The sequence below is a fragment of the Bombina bombina genome, chromosome 10 (assembly GCF_027579735.1).
Source record: "Bombina bombina isolate aBomBom1 chromosome 10, aBomBom1.pri, whole genome shotgun sequence".
NCBI classification, from domain to species: domain Eukaryota; kingdom Metazoa; phylum Chordata; class Amphibia; order Anura; family Bombinatoridae; genus Bombina; species Bombina bombina.
The window spans coordinates 86,377,438-86,402,820 of NC_069508.1; the positions used below are offsets into that span (position 1 = coordinate 86,377,438).

The 25,383-nt window shown below is 38.0% G+C and overlaps 1 protein-coding gene across 3 annotated transcripts in view; it reads left to right on the forward strand.

Moving 5' to 3' along the window:
- SUCO (SUN domain containing ossification factor) overlaps positions 1-25,383 on the forward strand; it is a 484,388-nt gene that overhangs the window by 114,723 nt on the left and 344,282 nt on the right. For 2 of the 3 annotated variants that reach the window (XM_053693235.1, XM_053693236.1), the window contains exons 5-6: positions 6,458-6,595; positions 7,825-7,975. In XM_053693235.1, the coding sequence (XP_053549210.1) occupies positions 6,458-6,595; positions 7,825-7,975 (289 nt within the window). The remainder of the gene's footprint in view (positions 1-6,457; positions 6,596-7,824; positions 7,976-25,383) is intronic. The other variant, XM_053693237.1, reaches the window with a different exon arrangement.

A 25,383-nucleotide genomic window follows, 5' to 3' on the forward strand; every position in this document is an offset into this window, starting at 1 on the left:
GCCGATTACGGCTGCGGCAGCATTTTGGATTGAGTCTCTGGAAGAGAACCTTAGTTCAGCTACGCTGGACGACATTACGGACAGGCTTAGAGTCCTTAAACTAGCTAATTCATTCATTTCGGAGGCCGTAGTACATTTAACCAAACTTACGGCTAAGAACTCAGGATTCGCCATTCAGGCACGTAGGGCGCTGTGGCTAAAATCCTGGTCAGCTGATGTAACTTCTAAGTCCAAATTACTTAATATACCTTTCAAGGGGCAAACTTTATTTGGGCCCGGTTTGAAAGAAATTATCGCTGACATTACAGGAGGTAAGGGCCACGCCCTGCCTCAAGACAAAGCCAAAGCTAAGGCTAGACAGTCTAATTTTCGTCCCTTTCGGAATTTCAAAGCAGGAGCAGCACCAACTTCCACTGCACCAAAACAGGAAGGAGCTGTTGCTCGTTACAGACAAGGCTGGAAACCTAACCAGTCCTGGAACAAGGGCAAGCAGGCCAGGAAACCTGCTGCTGCCCCAAAGACAGCATGAATCGAGGGCCCCCGATCCGGGACCGGATCTAGTGGGGGGCAGACTCTCTCTCTTCGCCCAGGCTTGGGCAAGAGATGTTCAGGATCCCTGGGCGCTAGAGATCATATCTCAGGGATACCTTCTAGACTTCAAATTCTCTCCCCCAAGAGGGAGATTTCATCTGTCAAGGTTGTCAACAAACCAGATAAAGAAAGAAGCGTTTCTACGCTGTGTACAAGATCTGTTATTAATGGGAGTGATCCATCCGGTTCCACGGTCGGAACAAGGACAAGGGTTTTACTCAAACCTGTTTGTGGTTCCCAAAAAAGAGGGAACTTTCAGGCCAATCTTGGATTTAAAGATCCTAAACAAATTCCTAAGAGTTCCATCGTTCAAAATGGAAACTATTCGGACAATCTTACCCATGATCCAAAAGGGTCAGTACATGACCACAGTGGATTTAAAGGATGCTTACCTTCACATACCGATTCACAAAGATCTTTACCGGTATCTAAGGTTTGCCTTCTTAGACAGGCATTACCAGTTTGTAGCTCTTCCATTCGGATTGGCTACGGCTCCAAGAATCTTCACAAAGGTTCTGGGTGCCCTTCTGGCGGTACTAAGACCGCAAGGAATTTCGGTAGCTCCGTACCTAGACGACATTCTGATACAAGCTTCAAGCTTTCAAACTGCCAAGTCTCATACAGAGTTAGTTCTGGCATTTCTAAGGTCGCATGGATGGAAAGTGAACGAAAAGAAGAGTTCTCTCTTTCCTCTCACAAGAGTTCCATTCTTGGGGACTCTTATAGATTCTGTAGAAATGAAGATTTATCTGACAGAAGACAGATTAACAAAGCTTCTAAATGCATGCCGTGTCCTTCATTCCATTCAACTCCCGTCAGTAGCTCAATGCATGGAGGTGATCGGCTTAATGGTAGCAGCAATGGACATAGTACCCTTTGCACGTCTACATCTCAGACCGCTGCAATTGTGCATGCTGAGTCAGTGGAATGGGGATTACTCAGACTTGTCCCCTACTCTGAATCTGGATCAAGAGACCAGAAACTCTCTTCTATGGTGGCTTTCTCGGCCACATCTGTCCAGGGGGATGCCATTCAGCAGGCAGGACTGGACAATTGTAACAACAGACGCCAGCCTACTAGGTTGGGGCGCTGTCTGGAATTCTCTGAAGGCTCAGGGACAATGGAATCAGGAGGAAAGTCTCCTGCCAATAAACATTCTGGAATTGAGAGCAGTTCTCAATGCCCTTCTGGCTTGGCCCCAGTTAAAAACTCGGGGGTTCATCAGGTTTCAGTCGGACAACATCACGACTGTAGCTTACATCAACCATCAGGGAGGGACAAGAAGCTCCCTAGCAATGATGGAAGTATCAAAGATAATTCGCTGGGCAGAGTCTCACTCTTGCCACCTGTCAGCAATCCACATCCCGGGAGTGGAGAACTGGGAGGCGGATTTCTTGAGTCGCCAGACTTTTCATCCGGGGGAGTGGGAACTTCATCCGGAGGTCTTTGCCCAAATACTTCGAAGTTGGGGCAAACCAGAGATAGATCTCATGGCGTCTCGCCAGAACGCCAAACTTCCTCGCTACGGGTCCAGATCCAGGGATCCGGGAGCGGTTCTGATAGATGCTTTGACAGCACCTTGGAACTTCGGGATGGCTTATGTGTTTCCACCCTTCCCGCTGCTTCCTCGATTGATTGCCAAAATCAAACAGGAGAGAGCATCTGTGATTCTAATAGCGCCTGCATGGCCACGCAGGACTTGGTATGCAGATCTAGTGGACATGTCATCCTGTCCGCCTTGGTCTCTACCTCTAAGACAGGACCTTCTGATACAGGGTCCCTTCAAACATCAAAATCTAACTTCTCTGAAGCTGACTGCTTGGAAATTGAACGCTTGATTTTATCAAAACGTGGTTTTTCTGAGTCGGTTATTGATACCCTGATACAGGCTAGGAAGCCTGTTACCAGAAGGATTTACCATAAGATATGGCGTAAATACCTATACTGGTGCGAATCCAAAGGTTACTCCTGGAGTAAGGTTAGGATTCCTAGGATATTGTCCTTTCTACAAGAAGGTTTAGAAAAGGGTTTATCGGCTAGTTCATTAAAGGGACAGATCTCAGCTCTGTCCATCTTGTTACACAGGCGTCTGTCAGAAAATCCAGACGTCCAGGCCTTTTGTCAGGCTTTAGCTAGGATCAAGCCTGTGTTTAAAACTGTTGCTCCGCCATGGAGTTTAAACCTTGTTCTTAACGTTCTACAAGGAGTTCCGTTTGAACCCCTTCATTCCATTGATATAAAGTTGTTATCTTGGAAAGTGTTATTTTTAATGGCTATTTCTTCGGCTCGGAGAGTCTCTGAGTTATCAGCTTTACATTGTGATTCTCCTTATTTGATTTTTCATTCAGATAAGGTAGTTCTGCGTACAAAACCTGGGTTCTTACCTAAGGTAGTCACTAACAGGAACATCAATCAAGAGATCGTGGTGCCTTCCCTGTGCCCGAATCCTTCCTCAAAGAAGGAACGTCTTCTACACAATCTGGATGTAGTTCGTGCCCTCAAGTTCTACTTGCAGGCAACTAAGGATTTTCGACAAACGTCTTCCCTGTTTGTCGTGTACTCTGGTCAGAGGAGAGGTCATAAGGCTTCGGCTACCTCTCTCTCCTTCTGGCTTCGTAGCATAATTCGTTTAGCCTATGAGACTGCTGGACAGCAGCCTCCTGAAAGAATTACAGCTCATTCTACTAGAGCTGTGGCTTCCACTTGGGCCTTTAAGAATGAGGCCTCTGTTGAACAGATTTGCAAGGCTGCAACTTGGTCTTCGCTTCATACTTTTTCCAAATTTTACAAATTTGACACTTTTGCTTCTTCGGAGGCTATTTTTGGGAGAAAGGTTCTTCAGGCAGTAGTTCCTTCTGTATAATGAGCCTGCCTATCCCTCCCGTCATCCGTGTACTTTTGCTTTGGTATTGGTATCCCAGAAGTAATGATGACCCGTGGACTGATCACACATAACAGAAGAAAACATAATTTATGCTTACCTGATAAATTCCTTTCTTCTGTTGTGTGATCAGTCCACGGCCCGCCCTGTTTTTTAAGGCAGGTAAATATCTTTTAAATTATACTCCAGTCACCACTTCACCCTTGGTTTCTCCTTTCTCGTTGATTCTTGGTCGAATGACTGGGAGTGACGTAGATGGGAGGAGCTATATGCAGCTCTGCTGGGTGAATCCTCTTGCATTTCCTGTTGGGGAGGAGTTATATCCCAGAAGTAATGATGACCCGTGGACTGATCACACAACAGAAGAAAGGAATTTATCAGGTAAGCATAAATTATGTTATTTCCTGATTTAGATAGACCGTCCAATTTTAAACAACTTTCCAGTTTACTTCTATTATCTAATTTGCTTCATTCTCTTGGTATCATATTTTTGAAGAAGCAGCTGCAATGCACTACTGGTTTCTAACTGAACACATGGGTAAACCAATGACAATCAGTATATATATATGAAACCACCAATTAGCAGCTAGAACCTAGGTTATTTGCTGCTCCTGAGCTTTCCTGGATAAATCATTCAGCAAAGTATAACAAGAGAAGTAAGCAAATTAAATTATTATTATTATTATCGGTTATTTGTAGAGCGCCAACAGATTCCGCAGCGCTATAAACTAAGGGGGAGTACAACAAAACAATTATAGGGATCAAATGGGTAGAGTTAATATAAGTTAATTGGAAAGTTGTTGAAAGTTCTATCTCTAATTATGACTTTACTGTCCGTTTAATATAACTTGTTTAATTACATGTAGTAAAACTGTGCAGTATACTTTTTATTTATTTTACTCTCCTTTACTGTAATTTCAATTCTAAATATTGTGGGCTTTCCAATTCATGATAAACATGGAAGTGCAGACACAGCTATATTCCACACGGCCATTGGTTGCACACTCTCTAGTAAGCCATTTGTAACCATTCCTAATTGGCCTCTGTGTTACCTAAGTTGCAATATGGCAGCACCCACTGCTTTATGAACATTAACTTTACTCTTATATTTTCAATATTTAAACTAATATATATTTTTTTAAATGTACACATTATTCTCTGGCTAATTTTTGCTCTGAATACATCATTTAAGCAATGATTTATTTGGTGTTTAATGTCCCATTAAGCAGCCAATTGAAATGTTCATGCGAGGACTTGCAAAGGAGCTTGCATGTAATTTTCCTCTGCAGTTTAAAGTAAAAGTCAATCCTAGCGTTTGTGGAACGCTAGGATTGACCATTGAAACATAACTGAAAGCTTCTTTATTTGTTTCAAGCGTTGTCGCACTGAGCTGCTAAGGCAGCCCATGGCAGAACGCTGTTTTGCCTGAAAGGTGACGTTTTCACCTCTTAGCCTATAGCCGTGCGTGAAATCCGGCTTGTCTCCCTGTGGTGCCAGATTTCCCGCACGCTATTTGCTAAGGGGTGAAAATGTCACCTCTTAACAAAACAGCGTTCTGCCATGGGCTGCCTTAGCAGCTCAGTGCGACAACGCTTGAAACAAATAAAGAAGCTTTCTGCATGAAGTATTTTTATACTTCATGAATGAAAGTCCCCTTTATTTGTTTCAATGGTCATTCCTAGTGTTTCACAAACGCTAGGATTGACTTTCACTTTAAGGAAACTTTCTAGGAAATTTCTTGATCATTAGTGAAATCTCATGAGATCACAGTAAACAAAGTGTTAGCAGAAAATGAAGCTAATTGGCTGGGTTTTTTTTTTTCAACATGCAACTTCGGTAGCTAAAGGATAACTGTTTACAGAGCAGTTACTTGTGTAAGATAAAGAAATTTTGAGGTAAAACGATCTTCCTTTTTTGCATAGAGATGTTCATGTGATTTTTCCTGTCAGCTTTTTAGTGTTATGCTGCATCATTTTCCATTTAAGTTCTCTGTTTAAACAAATATCTGTTCCATCATAAACGAATGCTTAAGTCCTAAAACAAATGACAGCGAACACTCTGCTATAAGGGCTTTTGTATGTATGTCACACATACAGCCATACAATCATATGTACCATGGAACAATGCAATCATAGTTGGTACCCTTGTATGTTTGACGGGCATTCAGTGCACTTTTTAAAACCTATGAGACTTGTGTGTTTTTTTTGTTTGTTTTTTTTTTAAATTATGAGGATCATATTTTGCAATATTCAAATTTTAAAGGGATAAATTAGAGAAAAACTGGCTGAGTTTGCAAAGCCCTTTAAAGGGCATTGAATAACTTTTGTGTAAAACTGTGCTTGTAGCACTCTTCCAAGAAAGCAAAAAGTAAATCCTATAACCTACAAATGCTTAAAAACAAAGTTACAGATTTTGCTTCTAAGCTTTTATTGGGAGTGTGGGACAAAACACAAATTTAACCCACAAACAAAAGGTGTTTTTGTCCCTTTAAAGGGACAGTAAAGTCAAAATTAAACTATAATGATTCAGATTGAGCATACCATTTTATACAACTATCAAATGTACTTTTATTATTAAATTTGCTTTGTTCTGTTGTTTATCCTTTCTTGAAACATAAAGCTAAGTATCCTTATAGTTGCTTAAAAACATGCACACATGTCCATAGAGTCTATGGCAGAAGCATTTGCAACATTGTATAACACTACAATAATGTTGCAAACACTGTTTCCAAGTGGCTATAGATATTTGTACACTCCTTAGCTCACCTAAGGTTACTCTTTTACAAATTATACCAAGAAAACTAAGCAGAATTGATAATAGAAGTAAACTAGAAAGTTGCTTAAAATGGCATGCTCTGTTCAGTCAAAGTTTTATTTTGACTTTACTGTCCCTTTAATTATATTGAGCAACAGCCATAACTAGCATGTAACATTCCTTTAGAAATCAACCCCTGGGTTAAAAAGGTTGTTATTTCTTTCCCTTCAGTGCAATAGAAAATTCCAGTGCCGCTACCCCAGTAGTCAGCTCTAGTGAGACTGATCAGTCAGAACCTGACTGTGACATTGGGGGGTCAATAGAGGTTGACCCTCAGAGTGACTCCTCCTTTATCAGTCCACCAGCTAGGTAAGTATTGAAGTGGTCTAAATTTACAAAGGCAAATCCTTTTAAAATAAGAGACCTTGAAAGGTAACTTTCATCTGCTAATATGACCACACAGCATCAACCATTCATACACTCTGCTTGCTTCTTTCTGTGCATTTGTGTGTCTGCATATTGTATATGCATGAACGATATCTAGGCAGACTTGCAACTGAAGAGGCTTAAAATGTATTGGCTGTTGATCTATTCAAATGGGGGGGTTCAAATATATTTAATAGGCCTGTAAATTTATGTATGTATTTTATTTTTGTTTTGTTTTTGCTCTGTGCACAAAAGTTTGAAATGTTTTTACAACCTTGGCCAAATAACATTTTGTTGATCTTCCAACTTAAAAGAAGTTAATACAACCTCTGATGTGTCTACAATTGAACTTTGCACAATTCTACAAATTGTAAGGCACAATACTATTTATTAGGCAAGGGCATTCATTGATTAGTTTTGGAAACGTAGGCCGAATATGGCAGCGGCATTCAGCTACTTCCTGCGCTGGATTTGTTTGTGTGAAAGTCCAACACATAAAGATCTGGATTTACACACATTTTTGTGTGTTGCACTTTCACACTATTAAATCTGGCGCAGAAAATAGCTGATTGCCGCTGCCCCCGATCATTTGTGGTATTTGTTTGTGAAACGAATCAAGAAATGCATATGTCTGCTATTTATTTGCTGAATTTAACTTCTTAAATAAATATTTTAAAAAATGTGTGGAATGTGCAGTTTTTACAGGCGCCTTGACAATTTATCCAGTGATTTGTTTGTAAGATCTCAAAACCTTTTATTGTCTAAATTCCCCAGAAAATGAACAAAATATGTTATTTGGTCAAGAGAGCACAAACCTTTGTATATAAACAAGTATGTGATATTTATACATTATGTAGTCTAGCTAGCCCACATATTTACATCAAATCCCAGCTGTAAATTTAATTAATTTATAATTGAATTTTTCATACTGCTAAAATGTGCACCATTGCAGTCAAAGTAAAGGGAATTTGTAATTTTAGTGCATGCTGAATGCTATAATTCAATTGCTTTGGGGAGACCAAACTCCTTATGTCTTTAGCCAGCTTTATTTTGCCTTTTCATGTTCACTTCATCTCTATATGGAATATGCATCTGCCTGTGCTTAACTTACCTGCAAAACTTTTATTGTTCTTGTCTACTGAGATTTTGTTCCCTTTTCTTTCTTTTTTCAGTCTTGTGAATCAGCATGTTGAAAATGGTTCCATTCAGCACAACAAAAGAAAAGTGACAGCTTCACAGCTTGAAGAAAAGGTTCCATCACCTGTATCAGAGCAAGAAAAACAGAATATACATCTTAACTCGTCAGACGGGGTAGAAAAGGAGGTAAACTTTTTTAGCTGTTCAAATAAATCGCAATTTATTTTTTTAATTATATTCTCTATTTTGTTAAAGGGACACTGAACCCAATTTTTTTCTTTTGTGATTCAGGTAGAGCATGCAATTTTAAGCAACTTTCTAATTTACTCCTATTATCAATTTTTCTTTGTTCTCTTGCTATCTTAATTTGAAAAAGAAGGCATCTAATCCTTTTTTTAGGTTCAGGACTCTGGACAGCGCTTTTTTATTGGTGGATGAATTTATCCACCAATCAGCAAGGACAACCCATGTTGTTCACCAAAAATGGGCCGGCATCTAAACTTACATTCTTGCATTTCAAATAAAGATACCAAGAGAATGAAGAGAATTTGATAATAGGAGTAAATTAGAAAGATGCTTACAATTTCATGCTCTATTTGAATCACGAAAGAAAAAATTTGGGTTCAGTGTCCCTTTAATTATGTAAACAGACCTCTTGGTGTGTTCATTAAGATGGGCCTTGGTTTAAATATGTTGTATAGGAGTTTGCCAATATTTCTAGTCTGATGTAAAATTTTAGGGGTAATCGGATATCTTGTTCAGTGTAAAACTCTCAAATGTTGCTATTTCTTTTATGGTTAAAACAGTTTGTTAAAAGCTTTACATTTCAGATCATTCAAAGCAAAACTCCTGTCACTCCTATGAGCCATTGTTTTCCTGAATAAATCAATGTAGGATTTAATTATATTATAGAGGGAAAGATAACAAGTGGAGTGCCATTTAGAGTAAACTTCACTAGTAGTAATCTGGCATATTACAAGTTGAAAGTAAAAAGTTTGTGCGCAAACAAAATCTGACATGCTAACCAAAGGACTTCAATATTGTGATACCTCCCCATAGAAGTCAATCTCTCGCGCACTAACCCAACTGGGTAAAATATGCGTAACACGCTTCAGGGTTCGCTCTTTAGGCCTAACGTGGTTTTTAGGTTTGCCCACATAAAGGATTACTAATCTTACATCACGTTATTAAATTATTAAATATACATTTTTTTCTTTTTATAACTTATTACAAATTATTATAGATCTTAAAAAAAAAATTATATATATATATATATATATATATTCTGTGGATTAGTTTTTAATTATTATTAATATTTTTTAACATATTTTAATATTTCAATAACAGGATGTAAGATTTGTAAATCTTGATTTGCGCTAACCCTAAAAAAGCGTTGGGCCTAAAGAGCAAACCCTGAATCGCGTTACCCATATTTTACATTAATTTGTTATTCACAAAGAATTTTTTTTATTTCTTTCATACAGGGGGTGAGAATCCACAATCTATTACTCCTGGGAATTACTCTTCATTACTACTAGGAAGAGGCAAAGATTCCAAACACAAAGAGCCCTATAAAACCCCTTCCACCTCACTCATACCTCTGTCTTTACTTTGCCTCTGCCGGAGGAGATCGAAGAATGAAGATGTGCATTTGATTCTTCAGTCTACATTGAGGCATGGCTTCCCATCAGGGTACAGTGCTTGTCAGAGGGATGTAGTATTTGGGGTTTGATTTGTGATTTTTTTTTTTCACCTCGTGGGAAATTTATCATAAGCCTTCCATAATTAGAAGCAGGGACTTGTCTTTTGCTTCCCTCTATGGGTCTACAATATACTCATATTTCATAAAGCTCTACTAATATGTTTCAGTACAGTTTTGGCTGTCTACTGCTTATTTGCTGGTGGACGAGTGTCTATTGGTAAGTATACATTTTTAACATTTTAGACACTCTATAGCTATGTTATGTTCACTTAATTTTTTTTATATAATTTGCTAATATATTTGGCCCTGGGGTAGAATCCTTTTCATTATTCCCCTTGCTGTGTTGCGGGCTTAGTTTGAATTTACATGCACGTTGGGTTTACGCATGCTGGGTCACAGCACATTCCTTTAGTCTGCTTTAGTTATTCATGCTTCAACTGGTTTACTGGTTAGCACAAGTACTTCTCCGCTATGCGGACGTGAGGTTTTGGTGCATTGAATTCTTTTTTTTAGCTTTCAGGTTTTTTTTGTGTGCGCGTTTATAGAGCTTCATATGCCCCTTAGATGTGTTGTTAAATGTCTCCTGCTTTGTTTTGCAGTTTGGCTTAGTGTGTATTGTACGTGCAAGTCTATTTTAAAAGCTACTTAGGAGGTAGCATGTTATTTCCATTCCTCAAGATTTTTTTTTTTTTTTTAAAGGGGGTTATAGTGTTTTATTGCTTTGTCTTCTCAAATGCTATAATGGAGCTATAACGATTCTGTCCCTAAATCTACCCTAGAAGCAGAGTCCCCTGAACACCTTTCTACTATTATTAGGTGTGGTTATAGTAAAAGAGCTGAATTACCTGCTCCAGCATATTTATGTGACTCATGTTTAAATGTATTATTGCAATCAGACCAACCTAATGCTGCTTTCTTTCATGTAATTAGCAAGAGTCCATGAGCTAGTGACGTATGGGATATACATTCCTACCAGGAGGGGCAAAGTTTCCCAAACCTTAAAATGCCTATAAATACACCCCTCACCACACCCACAAATCAGTTTTACAAACTTTGCCTCCTATGGAGGTGGTGAAGTAAGTTTGTGCTAGATTCTACGTTGATATGCGCTCCGCAGCAGGTTGGAGCCCGGTTTTCCTCTCAGCGTGCAGTGAATGTCAGAGGGATGTGAGGAGAGTATTGCCTATTTGAATGCAATGATCTCCTTCTACGGGGTCTATTTCATAGGTTCTCTGTTATCGGTCGTAGAGATTCATCTCTTACCTCCCTTTTCAGATCGACGATATACTCTTATATATATATATATATATATACCATTACCTCTGCTGATTTTCGTTTCAGAACTGGTTTGGCTTTCTACAAACATGTAGATGAGTGTCCTGGGGTAAGTAAGTCTTATTTTCTGTGACACTCTAAGCTATGGTTGGGCACTTTTTTATAAGTTCTAAATATATGTATTCAAACATTTATTTGCCTTGACTCAGGATGTTCAACATTCCTTATTTTCAGACAGTCAGTTTCATATTTGGGATAATGCATTTGAATCAATCATTTTTTCTTACCTTAAAAAATTTGACTTTTTCCCTGTGGGCTGTTAGGCTCGCGGGGGCTGAAAATGCTTCATTTTATTGCGTCATTCTTGGCGCGGACTTTTTTGGCGCAAAATTTTTTTTCTGTTTCCGGCGTCATACGTGTCGCCGTAAGTTGCGTCATTTTTTGACGTTTTTTTGCGTCAAAAGTGTCGGCGTTCCGGATGTGGCGTCTTTTTTGGCGCCAAAAGCATTTAGGTGCCAAATAATGTGGGCGTCTTATTTGGCGATAAAAAATATGGGCGTCATTTTTGTCTCCACATTATTTAAGTCTCATTATTTATTGCTTCTGGTTGCTAGAAGCTTGTTCACTGGCATTTTTTTCCCATTCCTGAAACTGTCATTTAAGGATTTTGATCAATTTGCTTTATATGTTGTTTTTTCTATTTCATATTGCAAGATGTTCCACGTTGCAACTGAGTCAGAAGTTACTTGAGGAAAATCACTGCCCGGGGCTGGAGCTACCAAGCTAAGTGTATCTGCTATAAATTTTTGGTACCTGTTTCTCCAGCTGTTGTTTGTATTGCATGTCATGACAAACTTATTAATGCAGATAAAATTTCCTTTAGTACTGTTATATTACCTGTTGCTGTTCCGTCAACATTTAATTTTCAGAGTGTTCCTGATAAACATAAGAGATTTTATTTTTTAAATCCATTTAGAAGGCTATGTCTGTTATTTCTCCTTCTAGTTTACATAAAAGTCTTTTAAAACTTCTCTTTTTTTCAGATGAATTTTTAAATGAACATCATTGTTCTGATACTGATAATGGTTCTTCTGGTTCAGAAGTTTCTGTCTCAGAGGTTGATGCTGTTAAATCTTTTTATTTGTTCAAGATGGAATTTATTCGTTCTTTATTTAAAGACGTATTAATTGCTTTAGATATAGAGGATTCTGGTCCTCTTGATACTAAATCTAAACGTTTAAATAGGGTTTTTTAAATCTCCTGTATTTATTCCAGAAGTGTTTAATCTCCCTGATGCTTTTTCTGAAGTAATTTCCAGGGAATGGAATAATTTGGGTAATTCTTTTACTCCTTCTAAACGTTTAAGCAATTATATTCTGTGCCATCTGACAGATTAGAGTTTTTTGGGACAAAATCCCTAAGGTTTGGGGCTGTCTCTATTCCTGCTAAAATGTACTACTATTCTTACGGCAGATAGTACTAAATTTAAGGATCCTTTAGATAAGAAAATTGAATCCTTTCTAAGAAAAGTTTACTTATGTTTAGGTAATCTGCTTAGACCTGCTATATTTTTACCGGATGTTGCTGCAGCTTCATCTTTTTGGTTAGAAGTTTTAGCGCAACAAGTATCAGATCATAATTTTATAGCATTATTTTTATTCTATAACATGCTAATAATTTTATTGGTGATACCATCTTTTGATATCATTTGAGTTGATGTCAGGTATATGTCTCTAGCTATTTTAGCTAGAAAAGCTTTATGGATTTAACTTGGAATGCTGATATGTCTTCTAAAGTTAACTTTGTTTTTCCCTTTCTTTCCAGGGTAATAATCATTTTTTCGTTCTTTTTCTCATAATAAGGAGCAAAAGCCTGATCCTTCATCCTCAGAAGCGGTTTCAGTTTGGAAACTATTTTCAGTTTGGAATATATCCAAGCCTTATAGACACCTATAGTCAGCTCCTAAGTACCCATGAAGGTGCGGCCCTTTTTTCCAGTTCAGCTGGTATGGGGCAGATTACGTTTTATTCAAAGGAGTTTGGATCAATTCCGTTCTCAAACTCTGGTTTCAGAACATTGTTTCAGAAAGGTACAGAATTGGCTTCAGTTAAGGCCTCCTGCTAAGAGATTTTTTTCTTCCCGTGTCCCAGTTAACACAGCAAGGCTCAGCATTTCTGAAATGTGTTTCAGATCTAGAGTTGGCTGGAGTAATTATGCCAGTTCCAGTTCTGGAACAGGGGCTAGGGTTTTATTTTATCTCTTCATTGTACCAAAGAAGGTCAATTCCTTCAGACCAGTTCCGGATCTATCAATATTGAATCGTTATGTATACCAACATTCAAGATGGTTACTGTAGGACTATTCTGCCTTTTGTTTAGCAAGGGCATTTTATGTCTACAATAGTTTTGCAGGATGTGTATCTGCATATTCCGATTCATTCAGATCACTTTTAGTGTTTGAGATTCTCTTTTTAGACAAGCATTACCAGTTTTGTGGCTCTACTGTTTGGCCTAGCCTCAGTTCCAAGAATTTTTTTCAAAGATTCTCGGTGCCCTTCTTTCTGTATTCAGAGAACAGGGTTTTTGTATTTCCTTATTTGGACGATTATCTTGGTATTTGCTCAGTCTTCTCATGCGATTCGACTTGTGTTGTTTCTTCAAGATCATGGTTGGAGGATCAATTTACCAAAAAGTTCATTGATTCCTCAGTCAAGGGTAATCTTTCTGGGTTTCCAGATAGATTCAGTGTCCATGACTCTGTCTTTAACAGACAAGAGACGTCTAAATTGTTTTCAGCTTGTCGAAACCTTCAGTCACAATCATTCCCTTCGGTAACCTTATGCATGGAAATTCTAGGTCTTATGACTGCTGCATTGGACGCAATCCCCTTTGCTTGTTTTTCACATGCGACCTCTTCAGCTCTGTATGCTGAATCAATGGTGCAAGGATTACACAAAGATATTTCAATTTATATCTTTAAAACCGATTGTTCGACACTCTCTAACGTGGTGGACAGATCACCATCGTTTAATTCAGGGGGCTTCTTTTGTGCTTCCGACCTGGACTGTAATTTCAACAGATACAAGTCTCACAGGTTGGGGAGCTGTGTGGGGATCTCTGTCGGCACAAGGAGTTTGGGAATCTCAGGAGGTGAGATTACCGATAAATATTTTGGAACTCCGTGCAATTTTCAGAGCTCTTCAGTTTTGGCCTCTTCTGTAGAGAGAATTGTTCATTTGTTTTCAGACAGACAATGTCTCAAATTTTTTTGGTTTGGGCGGATTCCAGCTCCTGTCTAATCTCTGCGGTTCATATCCCAGGTGTAGACAATTGGGAAGCGGTTTATCTAAGTCGCCAAACGTTGCATCCGGGCGAATGGTTTCTTCACCCAGAGGTTTTTCTTCAGGTTGTTCAAATGTGGGAACTTCCAGAAATAGATCTGATGGCGTCTCATCTAATCAAGAAACTTCCCAGATATCTGTCCAGATCCCGGGATCCTTAGGCGGAGGCAGTGGATGCATTATCACTTCCTTGGAAGTATCATCCTGTCTATATCTTTCCGCCTCTAGTTCTTCTTCCAAGAGTAATCTCCAAGATTCTGAAGGAATGCTCGTTTGTTCTGCTGGTAGCTCCGGCATGGCCTTACAGGTTTGGTATGCGGATCTTGTCCGGATGGCCTCTTGCCAGCCGTGGACTCTTCCGTTAAGACCAGACCTTCTGTTGCAAGGTCCTTTTTTCCATCAGGATCACAAATCCTTAAATTTTAAGGTATGGAGATTGAACGCTTGATGACTCTGTGATTTATACTATGTTACAGGCTCGTAAATCTGTATCTAGAGAGATATATTATAGAGTCTGGAAGACTTATATTTTTTGGTGTCTTTCTCATCTTTTTTCTTGGCATTCTTTTAGAATACCGAGAATTTTACAGTTTCTTCAGGATGGTTAAGATAAGGGTTTGTCTGCAAGTTCCTTGAAAGGACAAATCTCTGCTCTTTCTGTTCTTTTTCACAGAAAGATTGCTATTCTTCCTGATATTTATTGTTTTATACAAGCTTTGGTTCGTATAAAACCTGTCATTAAGTCAATTTCTCCTCCTTGGAGTTTGAATTTGGTTCTGGGAGCTCTTCAAGCTCCTCCCTTTGAACCTATGCATTCATTGGTCATTAAATTACTTTCTTGGAAAGTTTTGTTCCTTTTGGCCATCTCTTCTGCCAGAAGAGTTTCTGATTTATCTGCTCTTTCTTGTGAGTCTCCTTTTCTGATTTTTCATCAGGATGAGGTGGTGTTGCGAACTTCTTTTGAATTTTTACCTAAAGTTGTGAATTCCAACAACATTAGTAGAGAAATTGTGGTTCCTTCATTATGTCCTAAACCTAAGAATTCTAAGGAGAAATCATTGCATTCTTTGGATGTTGTTAGAGCTTTGAAATATTATGTTGAAGCTACTAAGTCTTTCCGAAAGACTTCTAGTCTATTTTTTCTCTTTTCCGGTTCTAGAAAAGGCCAGAAAGCTTCTGCCATTTCTTTGGCATCTTGGTTGAAATCTTTAATTCATCTTGCCTATGTTGAGTCGGGTAAAACTCCGCCTCAAAGGATTACAGCTCATTCTACCAGGTCAGTTTCTACTTCCTGGGCGTTTAGGAATGAAGCTTCGGTTGATCACATTTGCAAAGTTGCAACTTGGTCCTCTTTGCATATTTTTACTAAATTCTACCATTTTGATGTATTTTCTTCTTCTGAAGCAGTTTTTGGTAGAAAAGTATTTCAGGCAGCAGTTTCAGTCTGAATCTTCTGCTTATGTTTTTTATTAAACTTTATTTTGGGTGTGGATTATTTTCAGCAGGAATTGGCTGTCTTTATTTTATCCCTCCCTCTCTAGTGACTCTTGTGTGGAAAGATCCACATCTTGGGTAGTCATTATCCCATACGTCACTAGCTCATGGACTCTTGCTAATTACATGAAAGAAAACATAATTTATGTAAGAACTTACCTGATAAATTCATTTCTTTCATATTAGCAAGAGTCCATGAGGCCCACCCTTTTTTGTGGTGGTTATGATTTTTTTTGTATAAAGCACAATTATTCCAATTCCTTATTTTATATGCTTTCGCACTTTTTTATCACCCCACTTCTTGGCTATTCGTTAAACTGAATTGTGGGTGTGGTGAGGGGTGTATTTATAGGCATTTTAAGGTTTGGGAAACTTTGCCCCTCCTGGTAGGAATGTATATCCCATACGTCACTAGCTCATGGACTCTTGCTAATATGAAAGAAATGAATTTATCAGGTAAGTTCTTACATAAATTATGTTTTTGGACGATATCTTGGTACTTGCTCAGTCTTCACATTTCGCAGAATCTCATACGAATTGACTTGTGTTGTTTTTTCAAGATCATGGTTGGAGGATCAATTTACCAAAAAGTTCATTGATTCCTCAGACAAGGGTAACCTTTTTAGGTTTCCAGATAGATTCAGTGTCTATGACTCTGTCTTTGTCAGACAAGAGAAGTCTAACATTGATATCAGCTTGTCAAAACCTTCAGTCACAATCATTCCCTTTGGTAGCCTTATGCATGGAAATTCTAGGTCTTATGACTGCTGCATCGGACGCGATCTCCTTTGCTCGTTTTCACATGCGACTTCTTCAGCTCTGTATGCTGAACCAATGGTGCAGGGATTACACAAAGATATCTCAATTAATATCTTTAAACCGATTATACGACACTCTCTGACGTGGTGGACAGATCACCATCGTTTAGTTCAGGGGGCTTCTTTGATCTTCCGACCTGGACTATAATCTCAACAGATGCAAGTCTTACAGGTTGGGGAGCTGTGTGGGGGTCTCTGACGGCACAAGGGGTTTGGGAATATCAGGAGGTGAGATTACCGATCATTATTTTGGAACTCCGTGCAATTTTCAGAGCTCTTCAGTCTTGGCCTCTTCTGAAGAGAGAGTTGTTCATTTGTTTTCAGATAGACAATGTCACAACTGTGGCATACATCAATCATCAAGGAGGGACTCACAGTCCTCTGGTTATGAAAGAAGTATCTCGAATTTTGGTTTGGGCGGAATCCAGCTCCTGTCTAATCTCTGCGGTTCATATCCCAGGTATAGACAATTGGGAAGCGGATTATCTCAGTCGCCAAAAGTTGCATCCGGGCGAATTGTCTCTTCACCCAGAGGTATTTCTTCAGATTGTTCAAATGTGGGAACTCCCAGAAATAGATCTGATGGCTTCTCATCTAAACAAGAAACTTCCCAGGTTTCTGTCCAGATCCCGGGATCCTCAGGCGGAGGCAGTGGATGCATTATCACTTCCTTGGAAGTATCATCCTGCCTATATCTTTCCGCCTCTAGTTCTTCTTCCAAGAGTATTCTCCAAGATTCTGAAGGAATGCTCGTTTGTTCTGCTGGTAGCTCCATCATGGCCTCACAGGTTTTGGTATGCGGATCTTGTGCGGATGGCCTCTTGCCAGCTGTGGACTCTTCCGTTAAGACCAGACCTTCTGTCGCAAGGTCCTTTCTTCCATCAGGATCTCAAATCCTTAAATTTTAAGGTATGGAGTTTGAACGCTTGATTCTTGGTCAAAGAGGTTTCTCTGACTCTGTGATTAATACTATGTGACAGGCTCGTAAATCTGTATCTAGAGAGATATATTATAGAGTCTGGAAGACTTATATTTCTTGGTGTCTTTCTCATCATTTTTTCTTGGCATTCTTTTAGAATATCGAGAATTTTACAGTTTCTTCAGGATGGTTTAGATAAAGGTTTGTCCGCAAGTTCCTTGAAAGGACAAATCTCTGCTCTTTCTGTTCTTTTTCACAGAAAGATTGCTAATCTTCCTGATATTCATTGTTTTGTACAAGCTTTGGTTCGTATAAAACCTGTCATTAAGTCAATTTCTCCTCCTTGGAGTTTGAATTTGGTTCTGGGGGCTCTTCAAGCTCCTCCTTTTGAACCCATGCATTCTTTGGTCATTAAATTACTTTCTTGGAAAGTTTTTTGTTTCTTTTGGCCATCTCTTCTGCCAGAAGAGTCTCTGAATTATCTGCTCTTTCTTGTGAGTCTCCTTTTCTGATTTTTCATCAGGATAAGGCGGTGCTGCAAACTTCTTTTGAATTTTTTACCTAAGGTTGTGAATTCTAACAACATTAGTAGAGAAATTGTAATTCCTTCATTATGTCCTAATCCTATGAATTCTAAGGAGAAATCATTGCATTCTTTGGATGCTGTTAGAGCTTTGTAATATTATGTTGAAGCTACTAAGTCTTTCCGAAAGACTTCTAGTCTATTTGTCATCTTTTCCGGTTCTAGAAAAGGCCAGAAAGCTTCTGCCATTTCTTTGGCATCTTGGTTGAAATCTTTATTTCATCATGCCTATGTCGAGTCGGGTAAAACTCTGCCTCAAAGGATTACAGCTCATTCTACTAGGTCAGTTTCTACTTCCTGGGCGTTTAGGAATGAAGCTTCGGTTGATGAGATTTGCAAAGCAGCAACTTGGTCCTCTTTGCATACTTTTACTAAATTCTACCATTCTGATGTGTTTTCTTCTTCTGAAGCAGTTTTTGGTAGAAAAGTACTTCAGGCAGCGGTTTCAGTTTGAATCTTCTGCTTATGTTTTCATTAAACTTTATTTTGGGTGTGGATTATTTTCAGCAGGAATTGGCTGTCTTTATTTTATCCCTCCCTCTCTAGTGACTCTTGCGTGGAAAGATCCACATCTTGGGTAGTCATTATCCCATACGTCACTAGCTCATGGACTCTTGCTAATTACATGAAAGAAAACATAATTTATGTAAGAACTTACCTGATAAATTCATTTCTTTCATATTAGCAAGAGTCCATGAGGCCCGCCCTTTTTTTGTGGTGGTTATGATTTTTTTATATAAAGCACAATTCCAATTCCTTATTTTTTATGCTTTCGCACTTTTTTTCTTATCACCCCACTTCTTGGCTATTCGTTAAACTGAATTGTGGGTGTGGTGAGGGGTGTATTTATAGGCATTTTAAGGTTTGGGAAACTTTGCCCCTCCTGGTAGGAATGTATATCCCATACGTCACTAGCTCATGGACTCTTGCTAATATGAAAGAAATGAATTTATCAGGTAAGTTCTTACATAAATTATGTTTTTTTTGGGTATTAATCCTCTTTCTGTCCATTACATTAGAATGTTGATGTTTCACCCAGTGTAAAAAAAAAAATCTAAATTTTTTTTATATCAAGACTGCAGTTTCTGAGGCGCTGGAGGCTCACTCGCCTTTAAACAAGTGTAAAAGGTCAGTTTAGAATTTTCCTTCTACTAGTACTATGAGCCCCGAAGCCAGGGATACTCGTATGTCTTCATATGGTGATGTTTCCTCTGGAGCTCTGGACATGAAGTCTTCATCTGATGAACCTGATATTTCCTCTTTTTTTTAAAAATTTAACATATGTGTTCTCTTTTGAAGGAGGTCTTCATTATTTTAGGGGTTAAAGACCCTAAGGTTTCTGATGATAAGCCTTGTAATAGTTTAAATTGAGTTTCAAACTCCCTTAGGTTTTTCCTTTTACTGATGCTGTCTTTAGCATGATTTATAGGGAATGGTCTAACCCAGGTAATTCATTGAATCCTTCTGCAAGGCTTAAAAAGTTACATCCTTAACCTGCTGCTGATGTTGAATTGTGGGAAACTGTTTCTTAGGTTGGTTGGACCATTTCCACTCTAGCTAAATGTACTCCTATCCATTTGAAAGATAGTACTTCTTTTAAGGACCCACTGAACAGAAAATTAGAATCTTCTTCTTTTTTTTTTTTTTTTATATATATAAGTGCCTTTTTACTAGCAGGTTATTTACTTAGGCCAGCCATTTCGGAAGCTGATGTGGCTGCTGCTTCTACTTACTGGTTATCCAGTGTTTCAGAACAGAGTTCTGATGACTGTCAGTGAAAATATTTTGGGTCTACTTAAAAACGCTTATTCTTTTATTTGTGATGCTGTTTTTGATAATCCTTGCCAGGAGAGGCTTATGGCTTAAAACCTGGTCTGCTGACATGGTTTCAAAATCCAGATTATTGTCTTTCCTTTCAGGGAAAGAAATTGTTTGGTTCCGATTTGGGCTCTTTTATATCTACTGTTACTGGATGTAAACAAGGAAATCTAATGCTTCCGATCGTTTTTGTTCCTTTAGTCAGAATAAGGAACTAATGGTTGACTCCTCTGATCGGAAGCAAGGCACCTCTTGCTCAGTCTGGATGTCTAGTGCTAAATGAAAAAAATCATAGCAGGCTAAGAAATCTATCCCTACTACCAAATCTATATGAAGGTGTGGCCCCTGATCCAAAATTTCTGGTAGGTGGCAGGTTTAGCCTTTTTCAGAAGGCTTGGTTTCAATTGGTTTCAGATACCTGGCTTCTCAATATAGTCTCCTAGGGATATTGAATAGGATTCAGAACAAGGCCTCCCAGAGGAAGGTTTTTTTCTGTCCAGTGTTTCAAGGAATCCTTTAAAAGCTGAAGCTTTTTTTCCAGTTTGCATCAAATCTGGAAGCTATATGGGAGTGAACAGGGGATGGGATTTTATTCAGATCTCATCATTGTTCCAAAGAAAGAAGGTACTTTCAGACCAGTTCTGGATCTGAAAGCTTTAAACAAGTTTGTAAGGATTCCATGTTTCAAAATAGAAGCTATTCAGACTATTCTGTCTTTTGTTAAGCAAGGTCAGTTTTTGTCACAATAGATTTAAAGGATGCTTACCTTCATGTTCCAATTTAAAGGTCGTTTCCAGTTTTTGAGGTTAGCCATTCTGGACAATTTTCAGTGTGTTGCTCTACCATTTGGTCTGGCTACAGCTCCAAGAATATTCAAAAAGTTTCTGGGTGCCCTTTGGTCTGTGATCAGAACTCAGGGTAATACAGTGTTCCGTTACCTAGACTATATCTTGGGTCAAGCTCCATCTTTTTTACTTTAGCAGAATCTCACACCAACCGCCTCTTGTTTTTTTTTTCAGCAACATAGTTGAAGGATCAATTTTCCAAAAAGCTATTTGATTCCTTAAACAAAGGTACCTTTTTGGAATTTCAAATAGATTTAGTCTTCATGAGTCTTTCTCTAACTGAGTAGAGACGATTAAGATTGGTGTCAGCTTGCTTGAGTCAAAATTTATTTTTGGATCCCAGTACAAGTCAGTGTTACTTGGTGGCTGGATCATAAGTATATTATTCGTGGGGCTTATTTTGCTCGTACTACCTGGACTGTGATCACTTCAGATGCAAGTCTTTCGGGTTGGGGAGCTGTTTTATGGGCTCTGAGAGCACAGGGAATTTGGGTACCTCTGGAGGCGTTCTCAGACAAACAATGTCACAGCACTAGCTTATGTCAACCATCAGGTTGGAACTCACAGTTCCCTAGCCATGAGAGAATTGTCTCAAATTCTCAAATTATTATTATTATTATTATTATTATTATTATTATTATTATTATTATTATCATTTATTTGTATAGTGCCACCAAATTCCTTAGCGCTGGGTACAATGATAGGGGTATACAATGACAAAGATTTGTGATAAAATACAAAACATAACACAACTAAACAAATCTAGTACAGGAGGAAGAGGGCCCTGCTCCGGAGAGTTCACAGTCTACAGGTTTAGGGTGCAGAGACATAAGGTTGGGGCAGAAACAAATTCCTGTCTAGTCTCTGCAATTCATATTCCATATGTTAACAAATGGGAAGCAGATTTTCTCAGTTGTCAATCTCTACATCCAGGGGAATGGCCTCTTCACCAGGCATCTGTTCAATCAGATTGTGCATCTTTGGGGTCTCCCAAAGATAGCTCTGATGGCTTCTCTTTAGAACAATAAACTTCCCAGGTACTCAGCTTGGGTATTAGTTACCAGGACTAATGGATTGTGGACTCTGACTATCTGATTCATTTAATTCATGGTGATGAGAGTCCATGAGACCCCACCCTTTGTTTTTGGGTTTAGTATTTTCTTTAGCACATCTTTTTTTCCTTGATCCTTCTTATGGCTCTTATTCTTTTTTGTTACCTTACTATGCTTGGCTCTATGTTAGATTAAGGTATGTGTGATGTGGTAGAGGTTTCATGTGGCTCTCGGGGTTTAGGAATCTTTGCCTCCTCCTAGTGAGTAATGCCCAGGAGTAATGGATTGTGGACTCAAACCACCATAAAATAAATTTAATTTATCAGGTAAGCATAAATGATGTTCATTTAATATTAAATATATATGTTTGTGTGTGTGTATATATGTGTGTGTGTGTGTGTGTGTGTGTATGTATGTATGTATGTATGTGTATATATATATATATATATATATATATATATATATCTCTATAAATTTTTCAGGACATTAAGGTTAAAGGCACTATATGGTGGGAGTAATACGGCTAATGTGTGTGATCAAAATGCAATAAATGAAGCAATGCAAAATGATTGTTTTAATTTAAAAACGTTGAATTTATACAAAAAGTCCTCATTTATACCTCCTACAAGTAACTCTGGTATTGAAACCTTTGTTAAGTTTGTCCAACAGGATGTTGCTAGTTTAGTGAAGAAAGCAAAATTGCAACCATATACTAAACAACATAATCTAACTAAAGGGGAATGGGAGGCTATATCTACCCTAAAAAGTAATAAAAACATCACAATAAAAAACGCCGATAAGGGCGGTTCTATTGTGATATTAGATACTGATTATTACATCCAGGAAATCCTACAACAATTATCAGATGGGGGAGTTTATGAAATACTGGATCACAACCCCCTTATAGAGATACAAAGTGAACTTAGAGGGATTTTAGATAGAGCCTTGGGACGCAATATTATCTCTAAAGAGATTTATGAATTCTTGTTTAACAAATTTCCAATAACACCAGTTTTCTATACATTGCCCAAAGTACATAAAAACCTCACACATCCATCTGGACGCCCTATTGTGGCTTGTACTGATTCTGTGTTTTCTAACACTTCAATTTTTCTAGACAAGATCCTCTTTCCTTTAGTCAAACAGCAAAGATCATTCATTAAAGACACAAATGATTTCCTAACAAAACTTGCAGGAGTTAAAATAGAGGATACATGTTTAATTTTTACACTTGATGTGGTAAATCTCTATACTTCAATTCCACATGAGGCTGGTTTAACTACTGTCAAAAGTTTTTTAAGTGAAAGCAAACTATATAATCCATCTCAGATTGATTTTGTTGACGACATGCTAAGATTGATATTGTACTGTAATTACTTCCTTTTTCAGGACACATATTATATGCAAAAACGAGGGACAGCAATGGGCTCCAATGTAGCCCCCTCATATGCCAATTTGTTCATGAGTGGTTTTGAGAACAAATTTGTCTACAATAGTCAGCCATTCATCAGTAGCTGTAAGCTCTGGCTAAGGTATATAGATGATATTTTTGGCATATGGGGGGGCTCATTGGAGTCCTTAATTCAGTTTGTTGAGGACATTAATGCCTCCATGGTGGGCATTAGATTTACACTTACATATTCTCATCAAAAAGTTAACTTTCTCGATACTACTGTCTATAAGCAAGGCACAAAACTGAGCACTGATCTTTATACCAAACCAACAGATAGGAATACATTGCTAAGATATGAAAGTTTTCATCCAGAAACAGTGTTCAGATCTATACCCAGGAGCCAGCTATTGCGTACAAAGAGAATAGTTCAAGATCAAGAGATATTGCCAGAAAGATTGAAATCTATGGACAATAAATTTATCCAAAGAGGATATCCAGAAGAGACAGTAGCTAGGAGTATTGAAGAGGTAGACAAAATACAAAGAAAACAAACTAAAAAATATCCTAAAAACAGCACAGTAAGTAGATCTAACAGATTGGTCTTTTCTATGGAGTATAGTGATCTGAGTAGTGATGTTTTTAGAATAGTAAGAAAATATTGGCACTTACTGTCTAAATATAATCCAGAAGTAGAATCTTTCAAACTACCCCCTATGCCCTCATACAGAAGGGTTAAAAATCTTAGGGATAATATTGTCAGTGCCGATATAGGTACCATTAAACCATCTAACGTTAACTACCTAACTACACCAAATAAGGGATGTTATCCCTGTTTGCACTGCGCCCAATGTAACTCTATAATTAAAGGCAAATACCTGGCACAAAATGATAAAAGGAAACAATACACTATAAATGGATTATATACATGCCAGACTAATTATGTAATCTATTTACTTAAATGCCCATGTGGGCTTTGTTATATTGGCGAGACCACCCAGGCTGCCAGGGATAGGTTCAGCCAACATAAGGCCTCTATTAAATCTAATGATTTGTCATTACCAGTTTCTGCACATTTCACACAAATGGGACACACAGTTAGCCAACTCCGCTTTCAAATTATAGACCATATTCCCATACATAGAAGAGGGGGCAATAGGGAATTAAAGTTAAAACAAAAAGAAGTATGGTGGATTAAACGTATGAATACTTTACACCCTTATGGTCTGAATAGGGACTATGATTTGTATTTGTTTTTATAAGATATTCTTTTGTTTTAAAATGTTATGTGTTTTGGGGCCACCAGGGGGCACTCAAGTAAAGCAAATTGCAATACCTGGACAGGTATGAGTTAAATCAATTAGTTCACAGCACTAAACCCTGATTGGTTCTGATACCCTTTTTAAATCTTTGTTCAGTTGTATTTTAACTATGCATGAATAAGGACCATGTAGGTCTGAAACGTCGCCTTTTTATGGTTGTTGTACCTCAATAAAATAATTTTTCACCTCTAAGAAGCAAGACTGTGCTGTGGTGCTGTTACACTTTGCATATATGGACTGTATCTCTTGGAGTGTGGCTGATACTCCACAGTAACGAGCACACAAGCTGGAAGCTAGTATTGAAACTTATGGTGCTGGGCTCTAACTATCTATTGTTTATATATATATATATATATATATATATATATATATATATATATATATATATATATATGTGTGTGTGTATATTTGTGGTGTGTATGTATGTATGTGTGTATATATATATATACACATACATATATATATATATATATATATATATATATATATATATATATATATATATATACATATACATATATATATATATTGAAGTAAAGATGAAATAATATCCAGGCGTCCTCATAAAGGTAAAAAATCCAAATCTTTATTTTCAGCAGGTCATATCACAGTTAAAAGACCCTGTGCAGCAGAGCCTCTGGTAAAAACAATTCAGCTAGCACAGCCTAACATGTTTCGGCCAGCCTGGCCGTAATCATAGACATATCCCCCTTCTCAGAGGGTGTGCTATTTAAAGGGTAATACTCCGCCCCTTAAACAATTAAAAAACAAACACTGTAATTGATTTCAATTAATAATTGCAATGCCTATCACTATCATTTTATATACGGTACAACACTAATGAACCTATTCGCAATGTTAATGGAAATGAACATGATACTGTATAAGCAAACATACTTTCATTTGTAGGTCACAGATATGATAAACAAAATAATTCATTAATTAGCAGAAAATGGAGACTCATGGTTAATACGTGAGGAATGGTAAAGCACAGAGGTGCTATCAATACTTTAGCTGACACCTCTGTGCTCTATAT